Source organism: Halictus rubicundus, chromosome 9, assembly GCF_050948215.1.
Source record: "Halictus rubicundus isolate RS-2024b chromosome 9, iyHalRubi1_principal, whole genome shotgun sequence".
In the NCBI taxonomy this organism is placed as follows: Eukaryota; Metazoa; Arthropoda; class Insecta; order Hymenoptera; family Halictidae; genus Halictus; species Halictus rubicundus.
In genome coordinates, this window is record NC_135157.1 from 16,086,858 (window position 1) to 16,111,514 (window position 24,657).

General features: G+C 51.9%; 1 protein-coding gene across 3 annotated transcripts in view; it reads left to right on the plus strand.

The window, feature by feature from the left end:
* The window catches only part of LOC143357023 (uncharacterized), a 43,027-nt gene extending 18,854 nt beyond the window's left edge, over positions 1 to 24,173 (plus strand). The window contains exons 2-4 of one of the 3 annotated variants that reach the window (XM_076793164.1): positions 14,522 to 15,491; positions 15,692 to 15,751; positions 21,572 to 24,173. In XM_076793164.1, coding sequence (XP_076649279.1) covers positions 14,522 to 15,491; positions 15,692 to 15,751; positions 21,572 to 21,765 — 1,224 coding nt within the window. In that variant the 3' untranslated portion in view covers positions 21,766 to 24,173. The remainder of the gene's footprint in view (positions 1 to 14,521; positions 15,492 to 15,691; positions 15,752 to 21,571) is intronic. The other 2 variants (XM_076793165.1, XM_076793166.1) reach the window with 2 other exon arrangements.
* Positions 24,174 to 24,657: the final 484 nt, after the last annotated feature.

The following is a 24,657-nucleotide window of genomic DNA, read 5'->3' on the forward strand; positions in this document are numbered from 1 at the left end:
TCGGTCGGCTACCATCTAATCCGCTCCCTATCTTTCCGTTCATCCTCTCCCCGTGATCGTCTCATTGTTATTCGTCCCAGAGTCCCAGAGTCCCAGAGATCAGCGGCCGATGAGCATTCGTCGAACCGAATCAATTTCCGTTTGTCCTGCGAAAGGATCTCGCGACTCTACCGTCTACGCGCTCTCCCCCAGAGATTTATCTCTCGACCGACAAACTTATCGGGCTCGGTTCACGAGAAAAAGAAAATTGTTATCTCTAGTTCTCGTCCTTTCCCGCAATAGGTTACGACCGGTTCGACTTGGGATCGAAGAGGGAATCAAAGTGTTCGGTTTTTTCAAGTTTCTCCCGAGTCCCCTAAACTATCCTTGTGGACTCGAAAGGCAGTGCAACGTTTTCGCGAATCTTCCCGAAAATTTGATCCGTTTCGCTTTTCGTCGTCGAGCTCGATCTCTGTCCTATAATATCCTCTATCCTATTCTATCTTCTATACTATCCTATCCTCTATCCAATCCTATCCTATTCTGTCCTATCCTCTATCCTATCATATCCTCTATCCTATCCTCTATCCTATCCTATCCTCCATATTCTATCCTCTATCCTATCTTCTATCCTATCCTATCCTCTATCCTTTCCTACCCTCTATCCTATCCTATCCTCTATCCTATCTATCCTCTATCCTTATCCAATCCTCTATCCTATCCTATCCTCTACCCTATCCAATAATCTATCCTATCCTATCCTCTATCCTACCCTATCCTCCATATTCTATCCTCTATCCTATCTTCTATCATATCCTATCCTCTATCCTTTCCTATCCTCTATCCTATCTATCCTCTATCCTATCTATCCTCTATACTCTATCCTATCCTTTCCGCTATCCTATCCTATCCTCTATCCTATCCTATCCTCCATATTCTATCCTCTATCCTATCTTCTATCCTATCCTATCCTCTATCCTTTCCTACCCTCTATCCTATCCTATCCTCTATCCTATCTATCCTCTATCCTTATCCAATCCTCTATCCTATCCTATCCTCTACCCTATCCAATAATCTATCCTATCCTATCCTCTATCCTACCCTATCCTCCATATTCTATCCTCTATCCTATCTTCTATCATATCCTATCCTCTATCCTTTCCTATCCTCTATCCTATCTATCCTCTATCCTATCTATCCTCTATACTCTATCCTATCCTTTCCGCTATCCTATCCTATCCTCTATCCTATCCTATCCTCCATATTCTATCCTCTATCCTATCTTCTATCCTATCCTATCCTCTATCCTTTCCTACCCTCTATCCTATCCTATCCTCTATCCTATCCTATCTATCCTCTGTCCTATCCTATCCTCTATTATATCCTATCCTCTATCCTATCCAATAATCTATCCTATCCAATAATCTATCCTATCCCATCCTTTATCCTATCCTATCCTCTATCATATCCTTTTTCCTATAAACAGCCCCGGGCCCGGGAGTTTCTCGATGTAAACACGCGCGCGTGTCTTCCCCTCGCTCGCTCGCTTTCCTCTTCCGTTCGTTTCTCTTCGAATCGAGGAAGAGAAGGAGGACCGACGACTAGGAGGGACCGGACGAGAACGGTACGAGCGGAGGAGAGACGAAACGGCGAGCAAACGAGGCGACTGCGGGACCAACCGAAAAGGAATGGAACCGAAAAGAACGGGACGGGACGGGACGGAAAGGCGAGGGAAATAAAGGGAACGAAACGAGACGAAACGGAGGAAGAGGAGAATCAGGGCCCAAAGAAAAGAGAAAGGCGGAATGAGTCAGATGGAAACATTCGTTGGTAGAGACGCGCACGTGTGCGTGTCGTACGAGTCCACCCAGTATGTTAATTCGCGCTGATGACCCCATCAGGAAACATGCTCACCGCTGAGTGGAGGAGCCGAGTTTTCGTTTCGTTCTTTCCTCGTGTGTATGTACGTGCGCGCGAGCGCGCGATCCCGACTCTCTTACCTCCACGTAGACACGCGCGAGAGTATACCTGCCTCCGAACAATCGTCATCCCCGACCACGGTTCACGCCCACGCACTTGCTCAAACATTCCAGTCGCACGAAGCGCGCCAGGCTAATCGCAATGGAATTACTATCCGCTCGTTAGGAACCATTAATAGCGACGATTCCCGCGATCCTCCTCGATCGGACGTCGCGCCGCGCCGCGCCGCGACGCTTGTCGCTCGTCGACGATCGAAACCTGGCCGACGACACCGCTAACCGGCGCTTCAACGTCGCAACAAGATCGTGGGATTGCGCGTAATTACCCTAAAACGGAACCAAACGGCCACTCGTTTCCGTGCGAGCGACGCCGGTCGTGTTGCCGACGAGGAAGCATCCCGATCGCGTGCATTTTCAAACTGAACCGTAGGCTAATGAAATGTTTACAGCATTTTTAGGTTAATTGCGGCGAATAATGGCTTCTACGAAGTTCCCGGTTCGAGTTGCCTCGAGGCACGAGAGAGAGAGAGAGAGAGAGAGAGAGAGAGAGAGAGAGAGAGAGAGAGAGAGAGAGAGAGAGAGAGAGAGAGAGAGGAATCTACGGGTATCGCGAATATCTATGCATCGCATACTGATCCCCGATCATAAGTACAGTTAAGCTTCCTACAACGCGATTGATTCGTACCCGTGCTACATGGAAACCGCATTATAGCTCTGCTGTATTCTACGCATACTCTGTCCGTCGACCCGGGGGCCGTTCGAGTCATCGGTGCCGATATTACGGTTCTCTTTTCATGGAATCAATGGATTCGATGATCCATGCGCGCTCGGAAGGGGGATGAAGCAGAAACGGACAATTTATACCGATGAATACACACCCTGACGTAAGTCGCGGCGAGATGACGTTCTCCGCGTGGTCATGCGACGCACCGTCTTCGTCTTCCCGAGATATCATCACACCGTAGAACATTTCCGATCGCCACCGTCCCGGAGATCTCGATCGTTCGAGATTACGGTTCCCCGGGACGAAACCAATTTGGTAGGAGCAATGGTATGCACGGGGGGACCCAGAAGAAAGCCCCGAGAAAAATCGTCCGAGCCTCCGGTCGGTTTCGTCGCGGCGGAGTTGCGCGCAAAATGCGAACGTACAACCGGTGCGTACCGATCTAGAATGCCGGCTATCGCTTTCGGCGAAGGTTCCTCGATCCAACCGGTTCGCCGCGGTGACACAGGGCGTCCGGTAATCGGTCCCGCGAAATCTCGGTATCCGCCGCGCCGGCGCACAGTGGGCAATTTGCACAAAATCGGATTCAAGGAACTTTCGATGGGAATGAGGTAGAGCGATGAAATATTTTTTAAATTAAAGCTGAAACTTTGTAGAATATGGGAAAAAACAGGGAGATTATTACCATCCAATCATTTCAACGAAAAAATGAGTTCATTAGTTTTTGTCACAAAAATCTATTCTTTGCAAAATCCTGAGGTCGTAGACAAATTTTGGGACCAGATTTCAAATCAGCGTGAAAAAATCTATGGGAAATGATGCATAGCATGTTAAAAAAGAATTTTTTTCGCGCGTGGTATTGGAAAGACTAAAATTTTCTTGAATTTGCGCGCGTTTAACGAATTTTCTCGAGGTTAAAAAACGTTCGTACCACAATCTCTCTATTTTTCCCATATTCTACAAAGTTGCAGCTGCGGCGCTGCGACAAGAAATCGCGTAGCGACGCAATGCGACGCGATGCGACGTGCAAACAGGTCGCGCGACGATTACTCGAAGCGACTCGAACTTTTCGATCGGAACGCGATCGAGAAGTGTGTTTCGGTCGGTCCGCTCTTCTCCGGTGAGAGACAACAAGGACGAGACACGGGTGTAGAGGTCACTGGGTTGTAATAAATTTTCGGGCGAATCAATAAAAGCGGCCGCGATAATTAGATTCCGGCGAAAACGGTCGACGGCGCGAGAGGGTAGGGTGGTTCGTTGGGACGATGCTGGCGCGGCTCGTTTATTTTTGGTGGACACGAGGCGCGCGGGCTATGCTTCCACTATGGTTCGGCGGCTATGGCCTACGGATACGGACACTAACACGAACACCGGACACGGACGGGGAACCAGTGGATCAGGATTACACGGATCGGTTGGTTGTCGCGTCCGTGGCGAGTGGGTAGATTAGCTACGGTCGGAGGAAACGGGGCAAATGAGAGTGGTTCGCGAGCAGACCGATCCGCAAAAGGGGAGGTTAGGGGATCCAGATTGAAAATCGGTGGTCAGGTAGTCGTAGGACGACACGGTCTGCGCTCCGAGGACCAGGTCCCCGGGTCCGCGTTCTGAACCCGTAGCCGAATTCTTCTCGTATTCCGCGCCGTCTCGCGCTGCCTCGCGCCGCCTCGCGTATTCTGCCGCAGCCCCAACGAGCCCTCTGATTTATGGCGGCCATTCATTCTAATCGTCTTGCATCTCGCAGCCCGGAGCAACCCTCCCTACCGCGCGTAGACGCACTTTCCGAGACACCGCCCTCCCCCGGTAACCCGTGCCTAATTGAATACAAAAATTCGAATATTTAGTCGAGACCATAAACCATTCGATTAACGAGATTCTTGGACCTGCTTTCGTACCTCGTAAATATCCTGCCGGCTGTGCTCCGATCGTTGTTCCTGCCGCTTCGTACTCTCGTACTCCGCTCGTCGATCCCCCAGCTGTGTCTCGATCCTGTTCAGATCAAGCGTCAAACGTCGTAGAGGCTGAGGGAAACGACGAACGCGTGTACAGTGAATTCTCGTTACAAGTCGGTGCCAGCCTTACGATTTGGAGTCGTGAGCTACGCGCAACATTGCATCGGAGAAAGACATTTTCTCGGTCTTCTTGTCACTGTCGGTTAGTAGTCATAGGTTTGTGACTCACAGACGGATGTGACTCTGAACACTTTGAACGCCAAACTAGAAACCCGAAAAATTCCATAAAATCAAAGTAAGTTATTCAATGAAATAAAAATTGCAAAAAATTAAATGTACGATACTGAGTAATCCTCCAACTTTCTTGCATGTTACAGGTTTAGTACAATGAATGTATCAACGTGAAAATGCATTTTAAAACCTGCGCAGATAATTCCGTCAGCCACATACGGCTGGCGTGGCGTTCAACGCGTTAAAGAAATTCAAATTTCGTCTAAGAGTCAGCAGCCAGAACCGCGCAACTGACTCCTAACGAGAACTCACTGTACTCTGTCCAACGGGACGAGGCGGTCAAGTATCAGCGAGCGTCCTTTGCTAACTGTCTTTTCAGCGTAACTCCGACTCTGTCGCACTCTAACATTACTGCTTTGTCTCGTTGGACAGACTACGCGTGCAGAGACAGAGGCCGCGCTTGAAGCGTAGGTAGACAGGCAACGTTTTCTTCCGCGAAAAACAGAACGATAATCGGAAAAATTATGTAGGCTAATAACGGGAGTCGGAGCGCGATGATCGAACAACGTTCGTGCGAACGATTCGCACAAAGGCGGCCGGCAGGGCGAGGAGGCGACCGCGGATTGCGACAGAAGAATGATCTACGAATAGGATGAAATCGCGGCATTTAATTAGCAATAAATGCATACAATTAACTTGGACAACCGGTTTATAGACTTACGGTAGCAATAATCGTAACGGCTGACAACGCGGCGGCCATAAAGCGGTCCGCGCGGAGCGAGCGTACGGCATTAAAACACGGATTCGCGTTAATAGACTCGCGCGTTTTGTCTTTTATTTGGCTTATCGCGATTTCACGACCGTTCCGAAGCCGTTCCGAGCGACGCATTTCATTGCGAAACGTTGGAACGGCGCGCCGGGTCATCGACAAAACGATTGCTCGAAGATCGAAAAACAATTTCTTCTGGTCGCGGGAAATTGTTCGGCACTCTTCTCTCTCTCTCTCTCTCTCTCTCTCTCTTTCGGTCGAATCTCCGGAAATAGACGGAGCCGATGAAACGGAAGGGAGGGGAAGGGGAGGCGAATTCACGGTATCGGGGCCGGATTGTATCGTTTGTCGGCTAAAAGCTTTTTGACGAGAGCTATAGCCGAGGAGGGTATATCGCGAGCGGAGCGACGTCGGCTCGAAATAGGTTGAAAAAGGACGATCGATCGTTCTCGCCGCGAGACGGACAAGGAGAAGGGTGTAGAGAGCGGGAAGGGACCGAGGGGACAAGAACGAGGGAGAGAGAGAGAGAGAGAGAGAGACGGAGCATCTCCGAAGGGATGAGTTTGCACCTAGCTGGTATAGGTGTATAGAGGTGGGCGACGGGTGGCGAACAGACAACCGGCACGCGAGGTCGACACGAGAACCGTGGTCGGAGGTTCGCTGGCTGGGGGTTGGCCGCCCCATCGGCTCGTTTAATTAATTAAAAGTGCATTAGCGGGGGCAGACGACTTTACGGGGGTTCCCCGGGTACGTGTGTAACGATCCTCCGACCGGAACAGCCGCGCTATTACTTTCGTCAACACGAGAACACTTCCGGAACAGGCACGTTCCCGTGACTTTTTCGGGCCGAACGATTTGCGCCGCGCCGCAATCGCACGCCGATTACGCGCTTTGTCGCGCCCATTTTTCGTTTTCTTTTCTCGCGAGAATGATCTTCGTCGCTTAGAAATAACGTCGCGAGGAGGGAGGGGGGCCAATTGCCTCTGCAGGAACGAGATAAGGAGACACAGGGAGAGGGAGCAAACGTATTATCGGTATTACGCCGGAGAGAACAGATAGAATCAAAGCACCAGGTGCAAATTACAAGGGGGATGGCCAGGTAGCACGGAAGTTTGACGCGCTACCAGCTGACTGGTCTGCGAGCGAAGCGTGTAATCACGCTAATGCGGCGCGTCGTTGGCAAGAGTGATCCCGGTTTCGCCACAGGGATCACCCCGGATCGACTTTTCAGTGACTCATGCGCGTCATTGCGTAACTACTTCGGCTCGATAACGATAATCTTGCTCCTCCTGCGGAGCTGAGCGTGATCGTCGATCATCGGAACAGCGGCGATCCTGATCACAGAGAACGAGCGAGACGGCGAATCGTCCGGGATCGCTGCACCTGGACATTTAATAAGGCACGATGATCAAATGGTCGGCCCGCGGGAACCTCCGGGTCGGTCGACTCCTGTCCGACGCGGATTCAACAATCAATTTTCAATGACGGCCTTTTCGGCACACGACGCCGTTGCTGTACCGTTTCTGAACCGTCATAATTCCTTCTATCGAAATGTATCCTGGATCGCGAAGGGCCGAAGAGTCCTTGACATTATTTCGACGACAGGCGGCAGGACGAGACGAGCCGTTCGAGTTAACGGCGATCCGTCGTTGCCCTCGAATTTATGCGATCTCGATATCGCCGCGCCGACTCGGCCAGCCTAGATATGTAGAACGCGTGGTTCGTAACGAGGGAATGCGCGAATCGCGTGAGACGTCCGTCCGACAACGAGATCGATGATGAAGCGACAGGCAAGGCTAAAAAGCGAGGCGAGGCCAAACGAATCCGGTCGAGTCGAACGCGCGAACTAAAAGGAGACTGACGGAAGAAAGGTCGAAGAAGATCGGCGGCCAACGTGTCGATAAACGATACACGTGCTCCCAAATATCATAATAACACCAGGGTGAAGAAGATTCGCTATGCGAGGGGTGGGGAAGACGAAGCGAAGCGAAGCGACGGGTAACAGGGTGACGGGCAGTTGTTGACAGAGAACTCGTGTCGAAGAGAATTCAATTACGGTGGAAAGTGGCTCCCCTTTTTCTGGGCAAACATCGTGGAACGATATCGCGGGGTCACCTCGACCCTTCGGGGCCTGCGGCCTCACGGTTTATGGTTTACGGTTTACGGTGTACGGGACGATCGAGGAAGGGCCAGGCGCAGCCCGGCGGGGCAGACCCGGTGGTTTGGCACGCGCTCGGGCTGACTAAGGTAAACGCAAACTGTCGGCTGTCAAACTGCCCGGTGGGAGGGCACGAAAGAACGAAGAGATGTGCCCACGCGTGCACGTGCCATTTAATATGCCATAATGCGTTGCATGTCCATATTCATTAAGTCATTTTCAGCCCCGAAAGTCACTGCCCCGACGACGGCTATTGTGATCCGACGCGTCCGACAACCGAAAACCGTTCCAGCCCGGCAGGGATTCCGGAGAAAAACTCGCAATGAGAGAAATTCGACGGGCCGTGTTCGTCTACTACTCGACTTTCTTTGTTCGCGGGATGCGACATCCGCGATCTTTGTATCGACGACGACGTTTCTGTCTTTCATATTTATGACGCGCTCCGACACGGCGCGAGCGCGGAGGGTCCGCATAAATTTCCGTGCCCTGTGGTTACGGTGAAATCGCGCGCCGCTCCGAGCCGAGCGGTTCCGAGCCGCATCGTGCCAAACCCGCGCGTCATTTTCTTCGACGCGGCAACGCGATTGTCTCGCTGCGTCGAAAGGGTACGCGAAAGAATAATTTGGACGATGGCAATTTGTTGGCGTAACGGTAACGCCGGTGTACGTGAGGTCAGCGTCGCGAGCCGCACGAGAAGCGGTAACTGTTCGTCGTGGTCTCATTTAATCGACGATGCGACACTTCTCGAATTTTGGCCGCTCGATCAAAACGGTGCGAAAATACGAAAAACGGTCCCCCGTCTCGGGGAAACCGCGGACGAGCACCGCTTAGAATTTAGAAGCCAGCGTGCTCTGGCACGTAGTCCGTAGCCCGTAGCCCGTAGCCCGCGCAGCTTCTACCACCTAGTATCGCAACTGGGTGAACGAGGCAACCGAGAAGCCGAGTTCTGAGATCAAGTCACGCGTAGCCTAAAGAAAGTTGTTTAAAGGTCAGTGTAGCTCGACTTGCATCACAAATGCCAATCTAGTTACGAAATGTGTAGAGGGAACAATGATACTCTCGTGGAAAGTAATTCGTTCTCTCTCGGGCACGCTAGGGATTCCTCCTCCACGGTAACCCACCCTCTTCTTCTTTTTCTTATTTTTTCGCCAGACTGGTTCTCGAATCGCCGGAAACTCGGAAGCCGGTCGCTTTCCCACGAACTCGACGGAAAATCGAACGAGATATCGACGAGGCTCCGCACCGAGGTCGCTCGATCCATTTTCGAATTCGAATCTCTTTTTTTCTCTCTGTCTCTCTCTCTCTCTCTGTGATTTCCAACAGTATCGCGAATTATAGGCGCGTTCATCTATCGGTGGGCCGTATCTACCATCTTCTTCATATCCGCGAAATAATGCTGAATAATTTCGCCATAAATACATGGCGCGTCCGCGTGGGCGTAAAGTAACGATAATGCAAGTAAATAATGGACGCAAGAGTTTTATTACCTAGCCGGCTGAATGGCGAGATAGAATCTACGTGTCCACGGCAGTACAGCCCCCTCGAACGTCGGACAACGGAAGAGAACGGAACCGGGAGAAAAGAGAAGAGAGAAAAGAAAAGAGAAGCGGCACGGAGCCGAGACGAGAAGAGACGAGACGAGACGAAACGAGCGTGTTTCGGTCCTCCTCTCGGTCGCGCGTTGTCCCGAAGCGTTGCCAAGATACATTTCGCCCCGACGAGATTTCCGTAGATCAAAGATCGTTTCCGTCCAGGAAGATTTGTCAAACACCTCCGAACGCCCAGTTTCGTTCCGTCTCCGAATCTAGAAATTTTGTAACTGTAAGGACTTTAAACAGACAGGAAGCATAAAATCATTTGTTAACAACACGTCTTTCTCCGGTATCGGGCCTGACGAGACTGCTCGTCCTTCGATCGTCTCGTTCGTTTTTCGTTTTTCGACGTCCGTTTCATCAATAACATGAACATATGAGTATTTACATGAACAATATATACAGTGGCGGATTAAATCTTAACTTACATAACTATCATTATTCCTCCTAAATAAATCGCCTAGTCGCCTCGGACGGCATTGCCGTCATCCTTCACGACCTTATAGGCTCCTTTGTCTCCGCGCGAGTTCTCGCGTTGTTCTCTGAAACGGCTGAAACTTGCGAAATAGATAGTTATTCGATATATAGGTCACCGATTGGAATACCAGCTTCTCATTCGCGCCTGTTCTCTCTTGTCGCGTCGCGTCACGTCACGACCATCGCGGCCCGTTTTGTACCAGCGCAGCGTTCGACTTCAAAAGGGAACTTGCTTCGGCTTTCCTCGCGAAGATGAGTTTGCGCGTGACCAATTAAGAGAGCCACGGGTCGATACCGGCCGATACCGATCGACGAGGACTCGTCGATTTTAACCCCGGAGTCTCTGTGCCGAAGGGCCGAGATTTCGTTCGTGGAGACCGACAGAGACCGTATCGTCGCGAGACAAACGCACCGAGCCATAAATCGCGGGTCGAATCCGTGTCCGAACTTAATCCTCGATTCCGCCACGCCTCCGTCTCGTTTCTTCGTCTCGAGACTTTCTTCTCTTTCATCATCTCTGTCTCTTTCTTCTCCTTCTTCTTCTTCTTCTTCTTCTTCTGCTTCGGTTTGCAGAGACGCGTCGCATCGCACAGGGATCGCCCATCTCGCGCCATCGTTTAAGTAAATTACCGGCTTGCCGTCCGAGGAACAACACCGTTGCGTAGACGGCGTTATTTTCGTACAACTTTCTACCCCTACTTTTCGAGTTTTGGTGACGGCAATGTTCTTCGGCGGAGTCTCGGGATTCGCATTTTGAAAATCGACTGGCGAACGAATCGACAAAGGACGATACAGTTCGCGAGATTATTATTGCGAGAGATTCTCGGTCGGAAAGCTGACGGATTCGAAGAATGGCCGACGCCGACGGAACGCGGCTTTCTACCCCTACTTTTCGAGTTTTGGTGACGGCAATGTTCTTCGGCGAAGTTTCGGGATTCGCATTTTGAAAATTGACTGGCGAACGAATCGACAAAGGACGACACAGTTCGCGAGATTATTATTGCGAGAGATTCTCGGTCGGAAAGCTGACGGATTCGAAGAATGGCCGACGCCGACGCCGACGCCGACGGAACGCGGCTTTCTACCCCTACTTTTCGAGTTTTGGTGACGGCAATGTTCTTCGGCGAAGTCTCGGGATTCGCATTTTGAAAATTGACTGGCGAAGGAATCGAGAAAGGACGATATAGTTCGCGAGATTATTATTGCGAGAGATTCTCGGTCGGAAAGCTGACGGATTCGAAGAATGGCCGACGCCGACGCCGACGCCGACGGAACGCGGCTTTCTACCCCTACTTTTCGAGTTTTGGTGACGGCAATGTTCTTCGGCGAAGTTTCGGGATTCGCATTTTGAAAATTGACTGGGGAACGAATCGAGAAAGGACGATATAGTTCGCGGGATTATTATTGCGAGAGATTCTCGGTCGGAGAGCTGACGGATTCGAAGATTGACCGACGACGACGCCGACGCCGACGCCGACGGTACGCGGCTGACATTTTCTCGTGCGGTTATCGCGATAAGACGGCTTTAGGTCAGAGGGTGTGGCCTCTAGTCGGATTGATTCGGCGAGCTCGCTTCTGCGCGCTATGGTTCGTTACCGCGAACAGTATGGCCGCGTTTCGTGTCGCGGCTCTTCCATCCATCTTTCTTGTCCCATTTCGCCGGAGACCCGATAAATAGACCGAACGATAAAGCTGTCGCTATACCGTCGGCGAATTCATCCGATGATTCGCTTTCGATAATTATGATACACGACGAGCCGAACTATAGCCAGCCGAGCAGACTCGCGCAGAGACGGCGTGGCGCGTCGATATCGAAGTATGGTTGCTTCGATAAAATTCGTACGTTCGAGCGTACAATCGCGCAACCAGATAATCGAGATCTCTGGTATTCTAATCTCCATCACGGTTGTTTGTCGGACAGCGTATTCAGCGTTTTTGTTTTTTTTCATACTATTTACTCGTCGCGAACGATGTCGTTGATTTGCGATTCGCCATTTGCGTGCGTTGATTCAGTATTTTTCCAGATGGCTGAACGCCGCTCGGATCCAGCTTGCCAAGTCGATTTCCTTTTTTTTTCTCCGGTTGCCATCGCAGTCGGTCGTGTTGTTGTTCACGCCTATAATTCTAGCGGCGGAAAACGATTTATCACGATGTTGGTACAAATGAGAGCGGATCGCCTTCTCGCGGCCGCCCGCGCCCGCGCTCGCGAACGAGAGCGCTGGCGCGTCAGCGATTACGCGTTCCTTTGTCAGCGGCGGAGGCCGCCCGATTGCCGATTGGTCGGAATAAAAACTGCTAGGCGGAACGAGCGAGCGCGAGCCAACACCGGCAGAAACGTTTTTCTAGTTGCACGTCAGTTACGATGACGACGCACTATCTATCGATGCGGTGGTGAGGCGGTGCGGCGTCGCGGCGGCACACCGTAGCAGCACGGCGTGGGTGTTCGTTCTCGGTCTGACAGATTCGAGAACGCATTATTAACACCGACGACCCTGGCTCTATGATTACGCGCATTAATAGCCGGATGGACGAACTTTGCTCGCGCTCCACACTGTTATTATCACGGCAACGCGAATCGAGAGACACTCTCAAATAAAATCAAAGCGAGAACAGAGAAAGACGGATGGACCAGGGGAATAGGGGGAATAGAGGGAACAGAGGGAAGAGTGGTAGATCGAATCCAGGCGTGTATAAGTACAGTGAATTCTCGTTACTAGTCAGTACCAACCTTACGATTTGGAGGAACCACCCACACCACCGCGGTGAAGGATAGAAGCAACATTGTATCGAAGAAAGACATTTTCTCAGTCTTCTTGTCACTATCGCTTAGTAGTCACAAGACTCTTAGGTTTCCAGTGTATTTCAAATGCGACGCTCGGCGAGAACCTTACATTTCGTCTAAGAGTCAGTGGCCGGAACCGCGCGACTGACTCGTAACGAGAATTCACTGTACCAACGCTGTATCGAGTTTCGTACCGCGTCGAGAACTCGGAACGCGTTATTCTCGTGACACGGTATCGTCGCACGTATTCGTGGCTGCCCTCGAATTCGAAGATTACCGAGGCAAATAAGCGGAGAAATATTCGTAACTGTTCCGCACGTTCCGAAGCGTGCGTTCAAGTGGGCGCGCGTCGCGTCCAGGAAAATCTAGGTGATCATTTTCACGGAAGATCGAGCGAATTTCGATCGCATCGGACTGGTCGCGATCGTCGTTGGTTATTTTAGTTATCGACGAACGAGCAACGCGAGACCCGGTGAGACGGTACGCCATTTAAATACGTATAACGTTCGACGCGCGGCAATGGCGACGGCGACGGCGACGAACGCACACCTATCGTGCCGTCCCTGCAAACTCATTTTCAAATTGCATATCGGCTACGATCGAGCGTCGCGAGTATACCAATCTTCCGACGATGAATAATTCATTGTGTAAATAATTCATAAATCGCGGTATAAGCTCGCCGAACCGAGGTCCGAATCGCTCGAGAATTTCCGTCGAGAATACGCCCTCGATACCGATCCGCGCGTCGCTTTTCCTCACCTGTGAGGAAAACTATGATCTTTCATTTGGGAATGGGCGAGCATGTGCATACACACATGTCGCGCCGCGCCGTTCGTCGAGGCGTCCACGACGTTCGATAAATTTCTGCCGATAAAATCGAGGCGTTCGATCGCCGAACGCCGGTGCCGGTCGTCCTATTGGCAGTCATTCCCGATACTACCGCGAACTCATCTTGTCCGCGCTGCGTCGTGAATTCCTTACGGTTGGCGCGCGCTTCGACATTCATCGTACGTATTCCATACGGTTTCGTTCGATCCGCGCTGTAACGGCGACGTCGGCGTCGACGTACCCGAAATCTTTGATACGCGGGATTCCTTGCTTCTGTCGGCCGATTTTCGACCGATGTTTCGATTCGGAAAGACAACGGAAGGCGGGAGGGGACGGTGAAACGACGACGTCGCCGTCGATCGTGCGCTCGCGTTGCTCGCCCGCCGAGAAAGAGCGTAAAAGGGGCGTGTTGCGGCTCGGCGCATTAAAATGTTTACGAATGTTGCGCGTTCTATCGACGGAGTCGAGTGGCATTGGTCGAACGCGTACGAACGGAGAGCGCGGCGCACGAGGGCGGCGTTGCGCGTGTACAAATCATGCGAAGAATGACGCGGCGCGGTTGCGGCGACTGCGGCGGAGGAGGCAGCTCGTTTTCCTCCCTCCCTGCTATCTTTAGGGACCAAGCGGAACACTCTCTTTCCTGTTTGCTCCACTGCCCGAACCCTTCGGCTCGGATCTGTTCTTGCACGGCGCGGCGCGGCGCGGCACTGCGTCGTAGGTCGTAGGGATCGGTGCGCGAGACGTGCGGTGTAGGAGAGACCTCATGCTGCTGCGCAGCCCTCGATGCGTTCGTTGCATATTAACCGAGAACAACGCGCCGTATGCCCTTTCGTGAATCAGCATATCGCAAGTCACCGGTTCGTTTACCCGACCGTCCGCCGCTCCGCTCCGCGACGCTCCGCTCCGACCCGCCCGACCGCTCGGTTGCTTAACCTACTCTCGGACTCGTCTCCGCCGTCGACATCGACATTCTCGATCGAACCCGTCCCCCGAATGTCCTGGTTCGCTCGTCGAATCCCAGAGTCCGTTCGATAAGCCGCCTTTTGCTTTCAGCAGACGTCGGACCTGGACACGTTGCTCTGCAGACAGGATCTCGACCGGTTACAGAAACTCGACGAAGATGACCCGGAGAAGGACACGAGGGAGTCCTCGATGCAGATGGAGGACTTCTTCGAGGTCGGGGGGCCGGTGTGTCGGCCGCAAGCGAGCTTCGTGTCGTCGAGGAGTCACCCGACAGGGGCGAACGACGACGACGTGTTCCTCAGGCCGCCGCTCTGGGAGGACATCACCTCGAGCATACAGAAGCTCGATCCGGAGAACGCGGACATGCTCGGCTCGCAGTCCCACGTCAAGATGGAGACCGACGACGTGACGTCGCCGGTTCTGTCGCCCGTGGAGATCAAGAGCGAGCCTCTGCCGCCGCAGCCGACCTTGCACCTCCTCGAAGGACCCGTCTCGAATTCGGTGCAGACGTTCAACGCCCCGGCCAACGGCCATCGGAACGGCTCGAACGGACCGCGGGTCGTTCATCATAGAACGAGCACGCCGGCTTTCAAAACCTTTCCTGCGAACCACAACAACAACAACATCAACGTCAACAACAACAACAACAACGGCAGCAGCGTCATCGACGGTAACGGCAGCGGCGCCATCGGTACCAATGGTAGCGGTGCGAACGTTAACAACAACAACAACAACAGCGGCAGTAACAATAGTAACAGCGGCAACAACAACAACAATAACAACGATTCGACGCCGAATCACCAGGTCGGCGGAAACGCGTCGTCGCCGATCTACGGCTCGATGACCAGGCTAATGTACATATCCCCGTTGACGCCACCAATCTCCGATCCCGGCTCGCCGATCGGCGTGGCGCCTAGGCGAACGCCGCCGCCGCCCTACCCTCAACCCTCGATCATGAATCCTGCTCACAGAATTCAACACCCGGGCATCACCACGAAGTTCAACAGGCGGAACAACCCGGAGCTCGAGAAGCGACGCGTCCATCACTGTGATTTCATAGGTGAGACCGAATTCCCGTCGGGATCTCTGTCGGATCGGGACGAACGCGACGAAACGCGTCACGATGATGATCACGATGATGATCAACACGAACATCGTTGTGGACCGTTTCGTCGCGTTCGCTGCCGCGCGACGGCCGCGCTGCCCGCGGCGACGATCTCTCGAGGGCAAAGTTCACGGTACCCGTAACCATTTTTTCAGGTTGTACGAAGGTATACACGAAGAGTTCGCACCTGAAGGCGCACCAACGGATACACACAGGTGAGTCGATTTCGCGCGGCGAATGCCCGAGATAGCCGGGATAGCCGGTCGTCAAGAACGGTTTAGGGGTAAACGGGAGGCAGGGAAGACGGAATTGGCGGAGGTAATTAGGTATGTAGCTCATCTACGAAGCGGGACGAGGAGCGTTCCGTTCGAAAGCGCGAGGTCGAGCCGAGTCGTCGGGTACGAGTCGAGGCTCTCGGCGTGGGCAGGGCGCGGTTCTCGCAGCCTCTCCTTCGCCTCTCGCTTCTCGATTCTCGCTTCTCGATCCTTCGCTTTTCGTCTCCCGTCTCTCGTCTGTATCGCGAGACGCTCCGCGACCCGCGCGCGGCCCGCGGCTCGCGGTCCACGCGTCTCTATCCCCGTTGAACGTCCGTCTCTCCGTCTCGTTCTCGTTGTCGCTGCAACGTTTCCGTCTGCGCGCACAGCGCAGCCTCGCGCGCCAAACAGCCTCTATGTATATCGCGTATGTAAACGTATAAGGAACGCCGCGAATCGTGGTATGCGACTCTCCGCTTCGTAGACTCGAGCCGGCGACCCACATCCTGCCCGTATCCAAACACGCTGCTCGCGAACGCGCTTCTACCCACACCTACGTGTAGTCGCGAGCGCGCACAAAGGAGATCGCGCGCCGAGATCCTCGAGATCGCCGAGAAGACTCCGCCGAGAAAATTCGACGGTTCGATTTCACCGGAAACCGAGAGACTCGATCGACCCGCGATTTCGCAATCGGTCCACTATCTCGACTATCTTGTCTAGGTGTACGCGACGAAAGGGCCAATTGCAGGAACGCAGCGGAGAGTGAGAAAGTAGACAGAGAAGAACGCGGCGATTTTCCTTGATGTACGATGTATGATGGTCTAACGCGGGGAATTCGTCCATTCGAGGCGTATTCTCGCGTCGAGAAGAACGCGACGCGCGTGCACGTTCGGCAGCCTCCCGTGGAATGCAAGCCGGAGGCATCTCGCACGAGATGTACCACTTTCGAATCGGTATCTCGTGGATACGCGAGGCGGTGACCCATGATCGCGCCCCGCCAAACTCCCGACCAGAATCTATAGAAATCGCGAGACCGTCGTCGTCGCGACTATCTCTGGTTTACTTCCACCGGAAAGTAGAAAGATCTGGCCTGCGCGCCCGGTATGTATTCCGATTTCGCTTTCCCACCGGGACGATCGGTGGTGTTTCCGTTCGTTGTTCGGAAAAGAGATTTTCGAATTTAACGCGGGATATCGAACGGTGACCTCCGGGACTGAGAAGAATAGGGGGTAAAGGAGAAAAAGAGAAAAGGAGAAAAGGCACAGCGGCATAGTCGGGTGTAGCGGTTCGCGGGCGCGTGGCGCTCGTCCTGAATGAACCTAACCGATGCGAACCGAAGCGGACCGAGGCTGGCCGTTCGAGCTCCGAAGGTAGGTAGCCGTCCGCGCCCACGCCCGCGACCGAGCTCGAGCCCGAGCCCGAGCCCGCATAGCGCATCCCTTGATTCTCTCGATTCTCTCGAGTCCTCGCGATCGCTGTTCGTCCTCTGTCGTAACGCGCACGCGTTCCTCCTTTGACCCGACTCGGTTCCATTCGATCCGAATCAGACCCGACTAGAACAAAAAAAAATATATATTGCTTGGTCGTAAATTATGCCGCGTCCAAGCTGGAACGTCTACATTCGAGGATTGTTCGTGAATGGTTCGGTCGTGAGCGGACGTCGATCGGTTCTCGATCGACGCGAAAGCATTGCGGCGGCGCGGCGCGGCGACGTTTAGTATTCTGCTAATACAGCGACGCGCGTTATACCGCGTGTAACGCGTACACGTTGCGTGTTTCTTAATAGGAAAATTTCGTGCCCGTCGACAGGGTTCCGAGCGAGACAACCTTGGAGAGGATCGTTTGTTTTTTGCGCGTTCGCTGCGAACGTTATCGAGATTAACCGGGAAAATATAAAACGCGCGAGCGCTCTCGGATCCTTTGCGCAGATAACCGCGAAATCCGCGGAATTGCAATTCCTTTGCGGTCTCGGGCCCATCGAAAATGGGGATTCACGATTCCGAAGAATCCTCGAATTCTTCAATTGTTTTTAATCAATTCGGTTAATAAAATTAGAATAATTTGTTCTTTCAATTGCAATAGGTATAAATCTACGGTACGCTCCACAAATTTCAGAACATTGTCCAAAAAATATACCGGGGCGTAGAGAAATTAATGATATTTGATTAATTCGACCTTGTCAAGCGTCTATTTTAATTCCTATAGTTGGGATAGTTCATGAATGAATAACATCTATAGAAGACACTAATAATCGAATAGGAATTTCATAAGGAATTACTGCTCGATTATCAACATCTTCACGACATGAACAAAGCTAAAAATATCGAAGGTAGTCGCCTATCTGAAATTGTTCGGATTAACCCTTTGCCCTCGGCACTGTTTTCATTCTAAAACTAAACTTTTCTTCCGTCTTAGAATATTTTCATTTTATTCATACGAAACTATTCAATACAAATTTTGTAATGAGACAAATATTTTGTAATATTTTTTGTAATTTCTTTGAAATAATGCCACAAACATTTCTAGTGGTGCTTCGGAGTCACCAGTCGAGTGCAAAGGGTTGAAAAACCGATTTCGCTTGGCCGTTCCCGAAAGGAAAATAAGGAATAGCTTCTTGCTACGCGTACACTTTAAATCCTCCCATAACGCGTAGCAAACATTGCAATTTGATTCGTATGAAATATAATTTAATTCGATTTGTACTAATTCAGAGTTTCCTATTTGTCGTCTTCGAGCTCCCAACGAGAAGAATCGACCGTCGGCCGAGGAATTCCTTTCGGTTGCGTGTTGCCGCCCCGACTTGGCGGCAAAATTGCGCTAGAATCGCGAACCTCGGTGCAGCAGCACGCAGCGCAGCGCGGCGCGGTAAACATTACGTAGACGCGTGCCGAACATCGAGGCGTGCATTCGCGGGAGGTCATCATCTTTTGAGCGCGCAGCTTTATGGGACGAGACGAGACCGAACGCGATGCGACGCGTTTCTGCCCGTAGGAACGAACGCGCGCGGAACACGGCGTGGCTCGACGATTACCGTGCAAACGAGCGGAGAAGTCTCACGATATGCGCGCGCGCCCGCACCCGCGAGGCGAGCGGCATTCCTGCTTCATCCACGCTTCCAGCTTAGGCAGATTTCTGGCGTATCCTCCGGCGAGGATAACTCGTCGATCGAAACTTCCAATCCAACATTCTGGATTCGGCGACCCGCCGCGTCTCTTCCGCGTTCGCGAACGCGATGGCAAACCTGTCCCCTGGAATCGACTCGGTGAAATTTTTTTATATTTCCTCATACCTCCGTAATTATCGACAATTATCAATTAGAATATGTTGAATAAATTAGAATACGTCTCTCTGATGACGACTCTCCGTACGATACGGATCGGTGCCTTCCTTGTTAATAGATTCATTCATCCACTGTTCAGCGCAAAGATTTCTTTCCATTCGATTACTCGACTTTGATTCGCGGAAAATGTGAACCACGCTCGTCTACCGTTACGCATGCCTCGACGGTCGGAGAATCGATAACAGCCGTCGAGAGGAACTCGCAACGATAGGAAGCGATCCTCGGAGCTTGGTTTACGACGGAAAGGAAGACTCGGGAGCGAAACAATGATCGGGAGCAAAACAGGCTAAAGAGACGTGCGAGCGTTTGAAAAGCGTGTCGTGGATCGTCGATGGTGACGGTGATGGTGCGCGCTGGATACCCGGCCGTGTGTTGTACCGGTTGCTCGACACACACCGGGCACGTTACACGCTACACGCTGCACGCTACACGCCGCACGCCACACGCCGCGGAGAGCTCGGAGCACACACCAGAGTGCACACACCGCACACCGAGACCGCGGTGAAAGTGATCCGAAATTAACGGGGACGCGTTGTGGCTCGTAGGCGTCGTCGAGCCAAGGAGCGCACACGATTCAGCGATACGCCACCTGGAACGTTATCAAACCTCGTAAAAACTCGTCCCGAGCGGGCGAGACTTTGACGCCGCTTCGGCGCAAACGCGCGACGCCTTTTACCAAAGAGCCGCGTGTTCGTGTATTTTCTCGCCGGAGAGATCGAGCGAACATCGTTTTCCGTTACTCGCGGCACGTTTCTGTCGTGTTTCTGCGTGGAAATTTACAGAATCGCCGAGCCGTTTTTCCGTTCGTATTTGCATAGATCGGCGTGGTGCTCCGCGGCGCGTGGCTTTAATCGCGGCAGCGCAACTAGTTCTATACCGGCAGGAACGCGACGACGACAATGGACGCGGACGACGATCGGTCGCGTGCTCGAACGGAAAAGATCGTGCGGATTCTATGGTCGAGAGGGTCGGACGCTCGCTCGCCTCGCTTGCCTCGCTGATTACCGTCGCGTCGGGAAAACTTGACAACAGCCGCAAAAAGTAAAGATCGTCGGCCGAGCATGTTCGCAGTCGCGCGTGTTGCGTCCCGTGGAAGGCGCGAACGACCGGATTCCGTGGCAGCCGAGGTAGGAATCAACGATAGAATGACTTAATACCCGCCAATTAGATGACGGTGCGAACGGAAAGACGTCGGCTTTCTATTTTTAAACGCGATAGCATAAGCGAGCTGCTGTCACCGCTTTTTTCGTACCTCCCCGGTATCCGCGAATCGTGTTCGCCCGTTCACAGGTTTTCGAAGATCGAGGAAGAAAGAGAAGCTGTCGCGGAAAGCAAGCCCGAGATGCAACAGGCAACAGGCTACGCGTCCCCTTTCCTCGCCGCGCCGTCTCGGAGAAATCCTCGCGGAATTCTTATGAACGAGCAATACCGTGAATGGATACCGCTCGCGGTGGTAATACCGATTGTATGGGAGTCGCGCGCGTTCGACTAAGACCGGTTAGGGTCGTCTCCATACCGAGAAAGAGGGAACGGGACGAACGAGAGAACGGGAGAACGACAGAGAACGGGAGAAAAGGAGAAAAAGGAAGAGGGAGAGCCGTTTCGTAGAGGAGAACAACGAGTCAGCGGCACGCGTGGGTGTATTTCTCAGCTATCGAGCCTCCTCTTCCCTTACGGCGTACGGCTTACGGCTTCCCGATGCATGAGCACACCTCTTCCAGAGAATTTCCGTTCATTTATCCGTGTTCCGACGCGTCCCGCGCCTCCCTCGCACCCTTACGCTCCTATCATTTAACTCCGTCAATTTTGCCGGTTCCGTGTTTCCCGTTTTCCGCGGGAAATGATCGCCATGCGTCGACCAGAAAGAATAGAAGTCGCTCGGATGGCATCGCAATGGAGAATCGGCCGAGATCGGTGTACCGGTGGCCGGGCCAAGGAAAGGGACCCGTCAAAGAACAAAGCGCTGCTCTTTGCTCGACCGATAGGTGTACCGACAACCTTAGGCTACGCGAGATGCCGCGCTGACCTTTAACTGTACCCGCATGCCGCAACACGCTCACCTGTATTCCAGCGCAATCCGTTTGCGTTCGCGATCGCGTTCTCGCAGCACCGATACCTGCTCCTGCTCCTGCCCTCCGCTCGATCTCGACGCTCCGCATCGCTGCGAAACGACCGAACGCATAATATTAAACAATATCGAGCCCGGACAAATTCCTTTCTCGCGGAAAGATTTGCCACGATCGTTGCTACACGCGGCCATCGTCGATTAGTTTCGCAAAAAAGAACGTCGATTTAACGAGCGAATCAGGGACGACAGGGTGTCCGGCATGCGACACGCGACCCGAGATCGCTAGATCCGGCCGTGGTCGCGACCACCGCGCGAGACGCCTAGTGAAAGCGACGAAAAATCCGTTTACAGGTTGTTCTCGTTTTGATTCCAGGCGAGAAACCGTACCAGTGTCAGTGGCCGGAATGCGAATGGCGGTTCGCCAGAAGCGACGAATTGACTCGTCACTATCGAAAGCACACCGGCGCGAAGCCTTTCAAGTGCGCGGTGTGCGAGCGATCGTTCGCCAGGAGCGACCACCTCGCCCTCCATATGAAGCGACATCTTCCGAAGCAGCACGCCAAGTGACCGGCCAACCACTCGTCGAACTCTCCAACGACGAGCGCGAGTGCCAACGATTTCCCATTCGGTTTCGGCGAACAGGAGACCGAGGACCCATCCGGCGAATCGGTTCCGATCTTCGATCGTCCGGTCGTGCGCGTCGCGTTCTCCAGAGTCTAGACGGCTCGAAATCGGTGCGCAACCATGGACCATGCCGCAGGATTCTCTTTGCCGATTCTTTGGACGCGGCGTCCTCGATCTGTTCGCGGTGTTTCGAGTACGGTTTGCCAGAAATCGGTTGTTGATCCGATGGAACGAATCGCCTGCGCCGACGTGACCGTAGTGGCTGGACCACTCGCGTTAACGTTAACGATAACGTCGTGACCGTATCAGCTCCGCGTCCCCGTCGTGCGCGCGTATAAACTCGTCGCGCGTCTCGGACCGAACTGCAAGCTCTCGAGACGAGGATCTCGTATAAATGAAACTCGAAGAGTCGACGTCGATCGATGTCGCGACCATGTATCGATGTCCTCGGTGCCCTTGCAATTTGCAACCAACGCCCTTAACGCCCGCGCGACTGCTTCGAATCTCTCCGGTCGAAAGAAACGTGTCCTGGACGCTTTTCGCAGATATCTGTCCGAAGTTGGTTGGTGTCCGAGACTGTTAGGTGTAAATTTTCTCATTGAAATTCCCCGATGATCGTTCGACATCGGAATCTCGTCGTCGAGCGAAGCGAACCGTAAAAATCGTAAAACCGAATCGAGTTCGGAAAGTTGTTGTTGTTTTTTTTTTTGTGCGAGCGACAACCGAGTAAAAGCGTCGACATTTTTATGCGGCCTGCGTCCGACGATCGAAAGTTTTTCGGCGTCCGTTTCCGACCGGTGCGCGCGATTCTTCTGGATGCGGTTGTTGCTTAACGATCGAGACGCGTTCTTTCGCACAGCTGCGCTCGATCGTCTTTTCGCGAGCTACCTGACCTTCATCCTCACCATTTCTTTTGTACTTTTCACTTTTTATATATTTTACATTTTACTTTCTTCGTGTTTCCCCTTTTTCAGGAAATTTCGGCCCACTTCGCATCTACGAAGATCGCTTTCCACCCGTGAACGGTTTATCGGTCTCCATCGTATTCTCCTCCCTCTCTCTTTCTCTCTTTCTCTCTCTCTCTCTCTCTCTCTATCTCCTATGCCCGACTTATAGGAAAAAAGAATCAAACAAAGAAAATATCGTGATGCCTTATGTACAAATTCGTATAGCTGCGTAAATTTATGTATATACCTACATACGTATAAGCGTATGCATGTTTTGTACGTAAGTACGCGTATAATATCATCGAAAAAATTGACGCGTCGCATTCGTTGCAGTCGATAACCAGAGATTTATGCAGTTGCGTGCATAATGTACAAGTATGTGTGTGCGTGTGTCTACGTGTAAAAAGTCGATACATATCCAGTGACTATGTAGTTAGTGTAATATTACCTGTACAATATTCGATCGTAGTATTTGAGCTCGCGTCCGTAATGTTCGTCGACTCGAAATTTCACCTATTATCCTAGATGAATCTTCTGAAATGTAGTGCGTCTAAAATACGTAGCGATATAAGAAAAACCGGCGAATCTTCGTCTTGTCTCGACGAGCAAGCGCTCTCTTTATCTCTACAATATCTCTCTGTCTCTCTATCTCCTTTTTCCTTCTCTCCAACCCTACGTCCACCTACCTTACCATCGCGCGCCTTTTCTTTCTTTCTTCTCTCTCTGTTTTTTGTATTTCGAAGCGATTCGAACGACTGACGATGCGTCGCGAGTACGAAGCTCGATGGCTGACTCGTCTCGAGCGCAACAGGCCAAAAATTGCACGCGTTACGTTTACGTTTACGTCTATGTTCACGTTGTACGCGTCACGCGTTCTACACACCGCACGCCCACAGCGTAGCGCATCGCGATCTAATCGACGACGGAGCGTTAGAAATATTTTGTAACCTTAGAGAAAAGTAGGAGATTATTTATCGGTTCTGTAGTTGTACGCGATCCACGGTAGATCGCGAACCCGCAGATTCGTTTTACCCCCTTTGTTCGGAACCGTTCTCGGAACCCTAGATTTTTCATCTCACCCTTTATTTTTCTGTCTTCTCAATTCGGAAACCGCTCTCGTATTTTCATTTCGGGTTTCGAACGAAAGGTTGAACGCGTCCTTCGTCCTCCGAGCACCCATCTGTCGACGTGCGATCGAATCTGGCTAGTGCACTTACTATGCCGATAGTAATCTTAACACAGATATACCTCATTTACGGAAAATAGAAAATTGAGTGGAGTTGCGACGAAATTCTTCACGCATTCTTCCTACACAACTTCCTACACTTTTGTTCATAATGTTCATAAACCGCCTGTAACTTGTGTGTTGTGTAATTTAAATATATGACGATATATGCGAGTATAGACACGTGTACGATGCATTTGTTCTAAATCGTTCGATGTTTAGGTGATCGGCCGTTCGCAAGAAAGAAATCGAAGCAGGATCTTCGATTTATCGAAGAAAAACCGAGGCAACAGGAGAAATCTTATATAGAGAAATTGAAATTATCGAAAGAATTTATACTACATCTTAATAGATGAGTCGGAACACATAGCACACCCGGGAGTAGGAAGAAAACTCTTCCTTTTCCTCCGGAATCCGGAACAACAATTCAAATCAGCCTCCAAATTCGGGATATACGATGGCGTCATCTAGCGACAAAATCTAGGAACGCGAGAAAAGCTTCAAGGATCGTTTAGGTCATCTATGTATATAGTATATAGTCTAAGGTTCTTGTGGATCTAGTTCCACCGTTTATCGTTCATCAGCGTAGAGGGCGTAAGAAATCGAGTTCTTGTTAACTATGTCGGTATTTCAGATCGTGGGACACGAACCCCGTATGGTGAT